This window comes from Gopherus flavomarginatus, chromosome 2, assembly GCF_025201925.1.
Source record: "Gopherus flavomarginatus isolate rGopFla2 chromosome 2, rGopFla2.mat.asm, whole genome shotgun sequence".
NCBI classification, from domain to species: domain Eukaryota; kingdom Metazoa; phylum Chordata; order Testudines; family Testudinidae; genus Gopherus; species Gopherus flavomarginatus.
Genome location: NC_066618.1, coordinates 57964114 through 57978785, shown reverse-complemented (window position 1 = coordinate 57978785; position 14672 = coordinate 57964114). Strand labels below are relative to the sequence as shown.

Below are 14672 nucleotides of genomic sequence, written 5' to 3'. Positions count from 1 at the left end.
GGTCTATCAGATTGGACACAACCTGTGAGATAGGTTGAGAAATGCTCAGTCTGTAAATCCTGCCAGGGCTTAGGCAGGAGCTAGGCATTGAGCTGCTCCAGGGTATCAAGATATGGGCGGCAGTGTGCAAGCCCACCGGCAGAAATTTAGGGACTTAGGGGACTTTAGTGGTGGAAACGTAGTACCTAGGAAATTTAGGCACCTACATTTTGGGATAGGCAGCAGCTCAGGGGAGCTTTTGTGAATGCCAGGCTGCCTAAATGTTGGACTTGGGTGCCTAAAGTGGCAGTTAGGCTCCTAAGTCCCTTTGTGAATTTAGCCTTTAGTGGAATGAGGGAGGAGGAAATAGGTCAGGAGATTCTGGAGCTCAGCATGAGGTGGCTGGCGGGAAGGGGATCTCAGAAAACAGGCACCCAGAACATGGAGGATTCTGCTTCTAGGAACAGTGGCTGCGGAGTCACTGGAGCAGGAAACTGCCAGGAAAGAGGGAACATTTGGTACTGTGAAGTGGAGGCGAGCGAGAAAGAGAAAGTGAGGGAGTGATTATGATGTCTTTTTCTTTGTTGAAGGATAAATATAAAATTCCAGTGGATACTTGGTTTTTTTTAATTATTAGTGCACAGCCTCACTCAGTTTAAACATTTAAAAGAAAAGAAAAGGCTAAGGATGAAGAATCTCTAAAACAAATGCATTTCCAGTTTCCAAGTCTGCTTCAGTTTCTCATTTGTCCAGCAGAGGGAGTATAACATTATAAATGATTGCTGAACAGCCCCTTGGAGCTTTGAAACAGGAATCTAGTCAGCTAAAAGCCTTGCACTCCAGAAGATGTTTTACAGTGCCTGCCTTTTATTCACCACTTATATCTCTAGTATACATTTTCTAATGTTATTGAATCATTTAGCAACATGATCAAATTGTCCCATATATATAATAAAAGTAGTTAATGAGATGGAACCTGGAGAGCAAGAAACATATTGAATAAATTATATATAGTAAAACCGTGTGGAGAGGAGAATTAAGGCATGGCCATTGCCTATCCAAATGAAGGATTTGGGCCTCCAGTGTAGGTAAAAATTGGACCTATCATGTTGTTATAACAGCATTCTTAACTAAAGGATTTAGCTGGCAATGGAATCCAGGTTTGATACAGTAGCTGTATGGAATTCAAAGTCTGTAGGAACAAGGCTGTTCACTGTTCAGCCAATTTTTAATCAGATGGATTTTTTGAAATGTAGTTCGTGGTAATACTATGTAAACAAGGCGTGTAATCATAGGTTAACTGCTAGAAAGAGGGCCAGCAGGGATTGTTGATATATATTTATTTAATAGTTTCTGGGGCTTATTCTCTGGTCCTCACCTTTCCCTTTTTGCCACTCAAGCTGCACAAAAAGAAGCAGAAACATGCTGCATCTTCCCCCCTGAGGACTCACCTGGCAGAGGAGAGTGCCTAGCAATGTAGAGCCAGGGTATGCCTCTTGCACCCATCCCCAGAGCTCCAGCTGGTTCTTTGGTAACTGTTACCAGTTTCCAAACTCTACCAGGACCAGCCAGAGAATTATGGAACTGTAACAGAGCCCTGGAAGGTCCCTCCACATCCTGCTGTTCCAATCAGCATACTGACTTTTGTGTGTGTGTGTGTGTGTGTGTGCGCACATGCATATATATAGTTTATAAGTAATGTCTTTGAACCAACAAATTATCACTGTTGTCCTTATTCTTTCATGCTCTTGCCCTCTATTGTTCATTACACTCATAGTATTTTGTTTTAAACAGGACTGTTAGCAGTATAAAAAATAATGTAGTAAGTAATGATTGTGCCTCCTTTAGTGGGAACCTAATTTTCATAAGTATCTCTATGGTGGGCTTTAATCTTAGATTATTAGGGTTGGAAGAGACCTCAAGAGATCATCTAGTACAACCCCCTGCTCAAAGCAGGACCAATCCCTGAATTCCTAAATGGCCCCCTCAAGGATTGAACTCACAACCCTGGGTTCAGGAGGCTAATGCTCAAACCACTAAGATGTCCTTCCCCCCCTCCCTTAATTGTTTATCTCCTGAATCATATATCAAAATCCCTCATTTGGATAACTACAAGCCCCTGTGAGGCAGGATCCTGCTGCCCAATTTAGATGACTATGTCTATACACATTACCTACATTTAGGTGGGTATGCTGAAAATGCTCTTATTCTATCAGATGATAGATAAATAGAAATGTAAATGTTGATGAACATCCATTCCCCATCCATTTCTCAAGACACCCAACACTGTTCAGACAATTTTCTCAGATTTCACATATTTTAGCCAGATAGTTCCCTGCTTTCCAGTTATTCTGACCTTTCTGAGACATGGAGATTTAAGTTTTTCATGGTAAACTATTAGTATTGTCTCAAAGAAGCACATAATAAAAGATTTAATTATCAATTGCACTTAAGTGACATTTTTCATCTGATGATCCCAAGATACTTTACAAATGTTCATTAATGAAAACATTAATTCATTAATGGTGACAACAACCCTGAGAAGTAGCTTAGGACAGTTATCTCCATTTTTCAGACAGACAAAGAAAAAGCAAAAAAATGACATTTTTTTTAACATCCATTTATCTGCAGGTAAATGAGGCCTGGTAAAGGAGCACCAGGAAGCTTCTTTAATGGGTTGGCCCCTATCTTCCATGTATACTGTATAAAGATCTCATTCTGGTTTTGAACTTTTATAACTGCATTGTCTTAGTTCCTAACTAGAAATGGGCAGCATTAAAAAACCTAAGGTCAGGTTTTATCCCAGCTGCTCCAGAGAATAATTAGAGTTGACTGTGTTGAAGGCCATGTAATTTCTCCGTATTTAGCTGGTGTAAAAGAGCGCAGCATTCATGTCCTTTTTGTACTTACTGAAAGAGCAAACTGTTGCTAAAGTTCTGAATCTTTCTACTAAATTCCAAGAGAGCAAAAAAGTCCTTCTGCATTCCCTGAGAAACAGTCTGCCTTTCAGCCTACAGTAATGATAAATTAGTAAAAGATGGTACATAAAACCAAAGAAATATTGGAATCTGCCGCCTGATCTGTGTTAAATACATTTATGTGTTTATATGTTTCTACTCTCTCTCTCTCTCTCTCTCTCTCTCTCTGTGTATAGTTTGAAAAACAAATCTGTTAACTTATTCTTTAAAATGTTAACAGTTAAAACCAGGTTTCAGGTGAGCAATAAAAGATGCTGCTTCCCCAGACTTGTTCAAAACAATAACAATAGCCTAAGTCTCAGTAAGCCAGATGTTGAAGCACACAAGAGCAGGGGAAGGGTGGATTCACAGAGACAAGAACAAATGTGCAGAGGCCAGGATCACAGAGCCTGAACTTTCTTAAAGCAGAGGTTAAGACAGAGTCACACTGCCCAAACAATATGGAGAATCTTGCTCTATTGGTTCCTTTGCTGTATATTTTCTGTGGGCAGATTAACAGAAGTCTTCACTCCCCAGGTCTGTTAAGCTATTATCTTTTACCTAAATTTGCTGAGCAGTTAAGAAACCATTGTAGGCTTTCCTCCTTCCCCCTTCCCCCTCACCTCCTTTTTCTAAAGCTCTTTCTATCATAGGCTTGCCTCTACTAGCACATCACCGTGCAGTGGGCAGACTGAGTCAAGAGACATGGATTTTGTTCCTGGCTCTGCCATTACCTTGCTCAGCCACTTAACCTCTCTCTATATCAATTTTCCCATTTGTGAAATGAAGGTAACATTTTATTAACCAGCTTGTTAAGGTGCTGTTAGGTTAGAGATGAAAAGTGCTCCCAGGGCTAAGTATTTAATTATTATTATTAAATATATTTTGAAAGCAATAAGAAAATTCAAGTAATTCAAATACATGCAACTTTTTCAGGATGAAGATTCCATTCAACTCAATGGAAAGACACCTGTTGACTTCAATGGGCATTGAATCACCAGGTCCATGGATGGAAGAGATGGAAACTGATTTTTAACTGTGAGAATATTTAGCTTTAAGCAACTGACCCGAATCACACTGTAGAAGGGATTACTTGGTTTTCATTTGTTTTGTGTTTTTTCAACATTGAAAAAATTAGTATCAAGTAGGGTTATATCATGGTCTTGTGGACTGACGTCATCAGCATGCCTAGTCCCAACTATGATTTGCTAAATCAGGGAATCCAAATAAGATCATTTCTATCCTAATTAACATGTTCTAACACCCTCTCTTTCCTTTTAAAATCCTCTCTTGCCCTCTGACTTAGACTCTGACAGGGCTTGGAGGAGGGTGTTAGGAACAGACTCTATTGTGGATGCTGAGTGTGTGGAACTGCAGCGTCTCCATAGCAGCAGGAACCAAGTGTGTGCCAATTAACAGTGGGGCTCAGGTATAAGGGAAAGAATGTTCCTGCAGTGGTAGAAATGTGTGTAACCCTACCCAGGTGAGAGGGCTGAGCATAGATAGGAATGCAAGCATGAGAAATGGAAAATAATGAAAACCATCAACTAAAGGGGTTTAGTTCAAGATGTGAGTTGAGTCAGTTCTTTATCTGAACTGCTTTGCTCATCTCTGGGTATTACTCAGTTACATTATTATTAACAAAACACTGATTTAGACCAAGACTGAAAACTTTATGTCCAGAGTTTCTCAAAGAGCCTCTGTTCCTCGCATTAGCCAGCTATTTATGACACCCAATTTACCTACTGAATGGACTCGCAAGGCAGAAACCATCATTCTCAACCAATGCAGGAGACCATTATTCCACTCGTATGAATCTGCAGTTTGATCCAGTCTCATCTTGGGCCTGATCTAAAACCCACTGTAAATAGTGGAAAAACTCCCATTGACTTCATTGGTTTTTGGATCCAGCCCCTTATCAATTCATTATGATAAGAGTACATCAAAAAGTCCCAGTTATTAAAAACTTTATGAAAAGGTCTGAGGAATGGGAATTATTTTAGAGAGTCAGGATCAAATAGCCTAAGCACAGAACTAGGATCAGCAAGTTCCCAAGTTCTTATCCCAGCTTTAATATTGACTTCTAATTTGGCTTTGGGCATGTTCATTAGCAATGATTTTTTGGTCTAGGGTGAGTGAGAGAGAGTCAAAAAGCTTCAGTTTTCGATCCCAAAATGGACATATTGACCCAGTACCATTTTGTGAAAACATTAGAAAGATTTTATTTTTGAATGAATGAAAACAAATGTCAAAACCTTGAAAGCTGCCATGAAACATAATTGACATCCTCTTGGCAACTGTAATAATTACTTACCTAAATACCTACCACATAGAGCTGTTATCAGTCTCAATCAGGTAAGCTCTGCAAAATGCTTTGTACGCATGTACATCACTCTGTTATAACTTTAGTCAGTGTATCTTTTATGGCCATTCTGAATTTGCAAAATTCAAGGTCAATTTCAAAGCTCAGTGAAGCCATATTTATATTAGAATGCAAGCTGACTGAACTTCATGTCTATCATGATCACCAGTTATTAATATTATTTTAGTAGCACTCACAAATGCTAGGCACTTTCCAAAAGCAGGGCCCCCACAAAGCCCTGCCTCAGAAAGTGGTAGGATTTGTACCTGTCCAAACAAACTGACCCCAGTTCAAGATATATTTGAAAGTTTTAAAAGAAAATTAAAATGAAACACTGTGTTTATCTAGAGCTGACTAGTGGTGTTTGCACTTTTACAGCTATGATGAATGATAAGATAGATTAATTGAATTGAACTGGTGATATCAATGCTGTGTTTTTTGCTTATAAAACTAGCTATCCCTTTTTCTCCTTCTCTGCCTAGAACAGGATAATAGCAGAACAGTTCACAAAAACATTATATTATTTTATATTTTTAATGCAACACCATAAAATAACCTTATTCTTCTGCACAGACTCTTTAGCACGGCTGATGGATCACATGAGATTATGATATTTATTGGTATAATGGCCAAAACTGAGAAGCATCTGTTAATTTCGCGTGTTACTTTATACATCTGTTAGCAGACATTTGATTAAGGAACCTGTATTTTGCCTTGCATATGTACTGCACACTATAATTTGGTCTTTTTTACACATCTTACTACAAAGCATCTCCTCCTGCTACTTAAAATAAAACATAAAGAGACAGATCCTCAGCTGGTGCACTCAGCATAACTCCACTCAGTTCAGTGGCTCTCGGCCAGTTTATACCCGCTGAGCATTGGGCACCAAGATATTATTTTGTAGTTCACGCCTGAGACAGTTTTTTAAATAATAGCAGAGATGTATTTGTCGATTACAACAAAATGATCAGTCACCTCCTCTGTAACAATGAGATTTCACTTGGTTAAAGGGTAGAAGAGTGCAATTGTTTCACCTCTCATTCTCTTTAATTATCTTGCATTCCCCACAGTCTGACTGCAGAGACATTTACAGCCATCAAACATAGTCTGCCAGACCTAGGTGTTACGGACTATGCCTCCAGGGATCATAACCATATGGTATTTTAGGAGAAGACACAGCTCATTTCAGAGCAATTCGAATAAGCAGATTTCTTTTCTTTATTACACCATTGCATTTGGCGGCAATCCACCAGAGGCAGATTCTCTTCTCTCAAAGGACTGATCTACCCACTCTGTCCATTTAACAGGACGTTCAGCTCAAAAAATCTAGTCGCTGATCACACATGTGGAGCAGATGTGCGAGCATGCGTAGCAAAATAAAAAATAAAAAATCCCAGCAGTGGACTGGGGGAAATGTAGCATAACTACTGAAAAATAGTGATACAAAAGCTCTGATTCCAAAATGGTGGATATTGTTGCTTTTAAGGGAGTATTTTTCTTATTAATCCTTCTTAGGGGGGAAAAAAGCATATGTTTCCTTTATTATTTTTCTTTTTGGAGGTGGGGGAGTGTTATTCGTGTTACACTGATGTGGCTTCTTTGTTCATTTTCACAGCCTTCTCCTTACAATGATATAAGTCCAACTATTTTGACCAGACTGTCTTGGGGCCCTACTTCTCAGGAACTGAGTTCTGGAAAACTTCCATTGGAAAAAACCCACCCATTTAAAAAAGAGGATATCAGAAGTTTACATCCTTTTATCCATGCCCTACTGGCTTGCATGTAAAGGGAGAGCACCAGCTGTTTTTCTCATGGTGAATAAGGATTACTTGGGGAAATCTGACTTCCTGTTTTTACATGGACAGCTACATTGTTGCATAACCAGTTAATTTTGGTTAGGTCAATAGAGCAAGTTTAATTATTGGAACTTTCCTTTTTCGCTCAAGCTGCATACTGTACATTAGAAAGAGAAATTACTAGGAAGTCAGAACTGTGTACAGTAGCTGAAATTTTCATCCTTAGTAAATGGATGGATTTGATATTCCTTACTAAATATATCCCCTCTTTTCATAAGTATAATATTTTTGGAGAAATGTTTGCAATATTATGGTATTTATACTGGAAAATGCTAATTATTTAATATCTCAAAATGTAGTGAATAAAAATATTGTGTGAAATTTAAAAAAATAAAATACCCAGAGCACTCACAAAAGTGAGACACCTCCTCAGCTAATACTGAAATTCCCCTCAGCCTCAGAGCTCGCAATAATGAAATTCAGAGCATCCTCCTCCATGGGTATGCAAACATGTTTATTAACAGAAGGCACTATCAAACACACAGCCTTCCATCTGTGGTTCTTATTATAGGGACAACCATTGGTGGCAATTCAAAATATTAACTAATTATAGATTGGAATGCATTAAACTATTTGTGACATTCCTAATTTTCTTTAAAACAAGCTCCTATTATTTATTTTGTGTTTCAGTTCAATGACTAGATATTACCTTTTTTCTGCAGTTCATACAGTACTGTAAATTATGCTGGATTTCTAAATCTTGGTTTTGATTAATGCATCAAAGAACATATGTCCATATTTCCACCAGTTTCTCATAACACACATGTACCCAGTTGTATGTTGTTACATAACTTCAGAATAAAGCAATCAGATCGTTCTAGATCATAGTATCAATTTCTGTGTTTTCAGTACAGCAGTATTACAGTGGGAGAGACCCACTAGTATTGTTATATGGATGGGTGGTTTTATTCAGAGTCTTGCTCTTAATAAACATCCCAAAGAAAAACATTCAACAGCAGCAGGCAGTAATAAAGAGGCAGAAAATGGCAAAACCACAGTTCTGAAGGAAGCCTATGTGAAAACACTGGTTGTGTCTTCCTGGTTACAGAAAACAAATAGAACTGTTCAAAGTGCTTGCCAGCAAACGCCTGCCAAATGAAATATTGTTTTATGAAGTCAGGAAAAAACTAATTTTAAAGGTTATTGTAGGTTATTTGTGGTCACGTCTTGAGTGCATAAAACATGATGTCATTTTGAACCCTTTTCTATTTTTATTTTAATCCTATAGGTCTTTGCCTGAGACACTATCTCAGCCACTGCAGAAATCTAAAAGGTGGTGTTATTGTTAAATACATACAAAAGCCTGTCCTATAAAATGAATAGAAAAAAATCCAAGCCAACAAGTACACATCATACCAGATCAGCCAAACCGCTGCTACAATATATTCACGCTATAAAATAACTCTGGAGAAAAGGATCACCACACTAATAGTAAACTTGGATTAGAAGGTTGCAAAGAGGTTTTCCTAGTGCTGCATACATAAAGTTTATAATATGGTATGATTCTCTTGGATTATGTATCATACTAACACTACACACACACATATATATATATATATATAGTGGTTGTGATACTTATTATCATTGGTGTAACCTGTCAGCACAGGTTGCCTGCCTGCCTCTGGTCTTCAGTAGTATAGGCTTGTCTGGCTTATCTGAAAAAGTGATACCAGCACCAAGTGTAACATATCTAGATGAAAGGGGGAGGCAGTTTAAGGAGGCATTTGATTAAAAGAAGATGACAGTAAAGGGTAAAGTCTGTTTGTCACCACCAGTCAAAGCTAAAGTTGTTCCTACTTCTCTTTCTTAAATTGTAAGCTCTTCAGTGTATGGAACATGTCTTCATATGTATTTGTACAGCAGCTAGCACAACAGGCTCTTGATCCTAATTGCAGCTGCTGGGCTAATTAATAATAAACAAATAATTCCACTATCTTCTATTGTTTCCATAAATATTATGGACTACTATTTGAGGGCCCTATCCAAGCCCACAGAAGTCAGTGGAAAAGCTCTTACTGACATCTTCATGCTTTAAAGCAACTCTTTAATCAGCCCACTGAGAGATTTCCATATACCACTAACCTGGACCTGTTGGTTACCTCACATTCATCTGTAATTGCTACTCCTAATATGGGTCAAAATGAGCCTGAATACATAGAACAGACTGCCCGCAAGAGGAAGTACCTAGCCAGGCTAAGCATTTGGCTCTCAGAGATCTACCTGTGACATGCTGAAATGTGACTGAGCAGCTCAAGCTAATGCCCTCACTTTCTACAAAGGACATAAAGCTGAGGGGGCTGCTGCTGTCCCTGTGATGAATTAGGCTAAACTTAAGTTTTCCAGGAAAATCATTGTTCCAACACAGGGCAACAACACATGCCTTGGGGAAAAATGTATGCACGGCTGGTGATGTTCTACAAATTCTGTTTTCACCTTGCATAGTCTATAAAACTTATAAAATGACCTTTGAGTATTTTTATCTTCCACACAAGCTTTCTCTTACAGTCCCTTCATATTATTAGATAATGTATGTATCCAAATATCTACAATACATAGCCAAAGATTTTCTCCAACTTTTAATTAGAATTATGGCTTTGCTAACAGTAGCACACCAAGTAATCTTACAAAAGTCTTGATTTGGTGAACAGCGCTCAACGACATAACTGTGTTCCGTTGTTCCAGCAGATATGCCTTGGAAAAATCCCCCCGTGCTCAAGGACCGACAGGAAATATAGGTGCTTAGTCTTCTTATATCCTGCTTCCAGGCTCTCCCCTTGGCTTGCTTCTGGCTTCAGATTCACAACTCTTTTTTCCTGCAAGTGAGAGTCAACCATAGCAAATCCATCTCCCTCTCTTTTTGTTTTAGGCAACAGTTGAGCTCATTACTGTAGTATCTCAGAACCATCCGGGACAAACTAATAGGTATCCTTCTCTAAGTAAAGCTTTCTGTCACAGTGGCTTCAAGACGTGAATCATTTGAAGGGGAGCTTTGTGTGACTGGACTGTTATAACAACAGATGCAAGTCTGTCTGATGGTAGAGCACATGGGAATGTTTGCTGAGTTATGGTTTCAGATAAACATTCTAGAACTAAAAGAATGGCCCTGTTTGCATTCCAGGAGATTCTGTTAAAATCCTGAGGCTCTTCCAGATCCCTTTTCTATTGAAGCATGGGTTAGAAGAATTTCTACTGTTCTACAAAATTTTCTCTAGGGACTTAGTTTTCCAGCAAGGTTCTGGAGAAGACATCACCAGTTCTCTGAGGTGTCAGCATACACTGTTGGTCAGCATCATTTCTCTGGCCACACAGTTCTTTTGAGTTCTAGTTAGACTTACACACATCCATACTAAGCAGATGACTCACACCTGGACACTACACTTCCACAGGCTGTTAGAATACGGACACATATTCCTTTGCATATGTAGCTTCTGGACCAACTATTCTAGTCTCTGTTCTTAAGAAGTAGTCCCACTCTTTAATTTAAAGGAAATGCTATACAGGGAGTCCTTGGACTTAGGGCACAATTCGCTCCTCAGAATTGCGTAGTATGTCAAAAGGTTGTAAGTCGAAACTGCTTTTCCCATAGGAATCAATGGTATAAATGGGGGATTGGTTCCTGAACCAAGACTTGATACACTATTTTCACCATAATAACCCAGATTTTTGTACTAAATGAATTATAGATGACTAATGTTGCAACATCAATGTATTTACTGTACACTGTATTTTGTAAACAGCATTCAAATGAACATATAAACTCATATATGCTGCGCATAATGCCGGCAACACAGGCTCAGAAAGTCAGGGAGAACGGCACACATGCTAAGCCTCAGCCAATCACTGTTCAAGCTTTCTGATTAGCTGAGCCCAGGGCCGGGAGCCAATCAAAAACAAGCAGCAACCCTACTCGGAAACAAGCTGCCCTCAAAGCCAATCAGAAGTGACCTCTTCCAGCTCCATAGCAGTATAATGCAACCAGGAATTGATTTCAAGGGAACTTTATACAAATCGAGCATCCTAGGGGTGAAACAGGCAGTCAATTGAAAAGCGTTGTGAGTGGCATCCGACGTAAGTAGGACATCATAAGTCTGTGAACTCCCTGTACAGACCACATCTAGTCAGAGTCTGACTTTGCCTGTCTGGAGATTAAACAGTGGGTGAGATCCCCTAACCTTCACCTCTGAGCGTTGCAGCACCAAACTGACAGCCCACCGGGAGGGGGCTAATGCCATTTTAATCCGCTTTTCCGCCCTCCCAATCTGGAGATGCTCCAAGGATTGAAGCAGCATCCAGATTAATTTACACAGCCCTGGACCGATATCTAATGGTTGTCTGGTTTATGGGCCACAGCACTGCCCAGATTTTCACAATGCTATGTGCTGCCGCCCTCCCACTGGTATATATCTTACATCTGGGCTTCTAAGGAGGTCCTTGCAAGGACAGTCTGGGGCTGTCTCTGCAGTGCCTATATAGGGGGATCCTCCCCAGTCAGATCTGGAGCTTTTAGAGCCCCTTTAAACTTCTCTGTCCTTATGGGTTACCTAGGGAGGTGGTGGAATCTCCTTCCTTAGAGGCTTTTAAGGTCAGGCTTGACAAAGCCCTGTCTGGGATGATTTAGTTGGGGATTGGTCCTGTTTTGAGGAGGGGGTTGGACTATATGACCTTCTGAGGTCCCTTCCAACCCTGGTATTCTATGATTCTATACCCATATAAAGGGGTTGGAGCAGGTATGAGAATCTCACCTAACATTTCTTACTCGTAAATGGTATTTTTTCAGAATCAATCTCTCATACTCTACCGTTTGTTGTCTTTCTGTTTTATTGCTATTTTCATGAGGGAAATCTCGTGAGCACAGTTTCTATTAATGTCTTATCGTTTGGACTTTCTGGATAAAAGATTTTCACTGTAACTAAGCTGGACTAAGGCTCTTATTCCTGTTATAAATTTCATTTCACCCAGATGTCTCCCTCCTCCCAGCTTGTAAATATTTCCCTTTATAGTAAGTGCTCTGGGATTCATGTTGGGGAAGCCAACAGGGACCTTGAGGCAATTTGTGTTGCTGCTCAAACATTCTGCTGTTCCTTTGGTTACTCAAGCCTGTTCCAATGTGATGTGACCAAAACTCCATTCAAGTAGAGATTGACATTATCCATTGAATAAATACCATTTACAGTAATAAAATTGTCTAATCCACTGATTGTCCTCTGATACCAATATCTAGACTATAGCAATAGTGTGTCATGCTGAGTGGGCCTTCTGAGCAACCACATATATATTCTCCTTAAAGGAATTGGTTTCAGGTCACTATACAGTTCCATCAGCTGAATCTTTTGATCTGTCTCTAGGGGCACTCCAGTCACCTACTCTGTCACATTTAAAGTATGATTCCAGAAGCACTGGACAACATCATAGTTCCACCATGCATGAAAAATGTGTTCCTGCCCCTACTTATTCCCTCCAGCAAGTAAACAGGATTAATGCTTTCCTCTAAAAGCAGCAAAGACTAACACCTTATAGACTAACAGACGTTTTGGAGCATGAGCTTTTGTGGGTGAATACCCACTTCGTCAGATGCTTCCATGAAAAAAAAAATTTCAGAAAGGATTTATTTTTAGGTGTTTTGAGTAGCTGGAAGCAAGGCACAGAGTCGGCACTATGTGACCAGTCAACTCTCCAGGGACAACAAGCTAGTTTTGTGAGGGCCAGGTGTAAGCAACCAGCACGAGACTCTTAGCCAGCAACTTTTGAGTTCTACTCTGGCCAATAGAATAGCACTGAAGAAGGCCAAAAGAGACATAGGTTCAGTACCTAGCTCAGTCAGACTTTCTGTATGACCTTGGGTAAATCACTTAGTTTATCCTGTGCCTTGGTTTCCCATCTGTAAAATGACCATCCTACTTCTCTGCTACAGTAAGGTGATATGAGAATTACAAATCCATTTTTAATGTATGGTTGTGACAGAGTTCAGGGAGTTAACAGGTTGAGCCTTCTTTCTGATCATTCTGACACTACTTAGCTTCCCCCAGAGAGGGTTGACTGGGGAATGAAATGTAATCAGCTGCTCAGGATAGCAGGCTGGGTGAGCTAAAGGATTAATTAGCCCATCAGCTGAGGACTGATTAGAAAGGCACAGAAAGGAAGCACAAGCTGGAGGAACAAGGTTAGTTAAGCTCAGAGACAGACCAATCTCCAGGAAAGGAGACCTCTTCTCCTCGTTGGCCCTGGCAGAAGGGCAGAGGATACAAGGGATTTTGTGAATAGCATTGCTGCATGGAGGGGTAAAGGTGTGGGTGGAGGGGAACATAAATAAACAGCATGGTGTGCTCACCCAATCAGTAGAGTCTGGGCTGCCTCTGTAATGCTAAAAAGTGGGAGCGGAACATGCCCTGCTACAATAGGGTCAGACCCTATGGCAATGAGCTATGTATGCACATAGCTAAAGCAGAACGGACTTCCTCTGTGACCTGGAGTAATTCACTTAATCTCCCGACTTCAACTGTAACATGGTCTTAATACTGTAATATATACCCACTTTATACTGATGCTGTGAGGACTCACATTTGCAGAGTGCTTTGAAGATGTGCACTGATATATCACTAAGTATTATTAATAGTGAGTGATGCCTTAAGAACCATACACAATTTTATGAACTTATGTGTCCAGCCATAAAACTGCTCCCAAGGAAAACAGCAGGGGACAAATACATCCCTAATGAAATTCCATCAACATCAGTGGAGTAGCACTAAAGAGGAATTTGTCCCAATGTATGTATAAGTGGGAACAAGGATATTAATGGACAGTGTTTAAAAATGATTCAGCAATTAAGTATTTTACTGCAATTATATGGCTAAATTAAAGCAAGTATTTTATTTTCATGCAAACAAGTGTTTTTATTGTATTTTTAACTTGATTATTATGTTTTGAATTTTTGCTGGTACCTTCTTTTTTACTGGCATTTGGATGAGTAACAAAAGAGGAATGTGGTATTAATATTCCAACGGGACTCAATGAAGTTGCAACAAGGGGCTGGCCCTTTGTTTTCTGCTTTGCTGGTGGGAGTGCAGGCGCCTGTCCTTACAGTATTAGTAGTTGAAGAGTGTTCTGTAACTCTGTGCAGATATGAATTTTTGTTTGGAAAGGAGCAGATTGTTTTGGAAAATTAGATTAAAATCTTTTAGTGGCGGGGGACTTGATCACTCAAGAACCATTTCATCTCTACATCACCAGTTCAGATGAGCAGCAGCCAAAAGTCATTACTATTTGATTGCTGTTCAGAGGCTTGCTTGCAGTAAGGTGGTGGAATCTATCCAGTTCCTACTCTACATCACAAAAGTTCCTATCAGAGTGAGCATTAATGTGCAGTCTGATCAGAGATGCCGAGCAGTGAGGGAGCAAGGACAATAAAATCTCACCAAAAGAGAATCCATTCGTCAATGGATGAGTTGAATAACATAAGAGTACTTAGCTTGTAATTTTACAGCAGCCAAAATTGTGCCGGGCACTTTTCAGCACATT

The 14672-nt window shown here is 39.7% G+C and overlaps 1 protein-coding gene across 1 annotated transcript in view; it reads left to right on the top strand.

Moving 5' to 3' along the window:
• The window catches only part of CRPPA (CDP-L-ribitol pyrophosphorylase A), a 215580-nt gene extending 208248 nt beyond the window's left edge, over window positions 1-7332 (top strand). The window contains exons 10-11 of the mRNA XM_050938694.1: window positions 3873-3974; window positions 6917-7332. Coding sequence (XP_050794651.1) covers window positions 3873-3929 — 57 coding nt within the window. The 3' untranslated portion in view covers window positions 3930-3974; window positions 6917-7332. The remainder of the gene's footprint in view (window positions 1-3872; window positions 3975-6916) is intronic.
• The last annotated feature ends 7340 nt before the right edge of the window (window positions 7333-14672 follow it).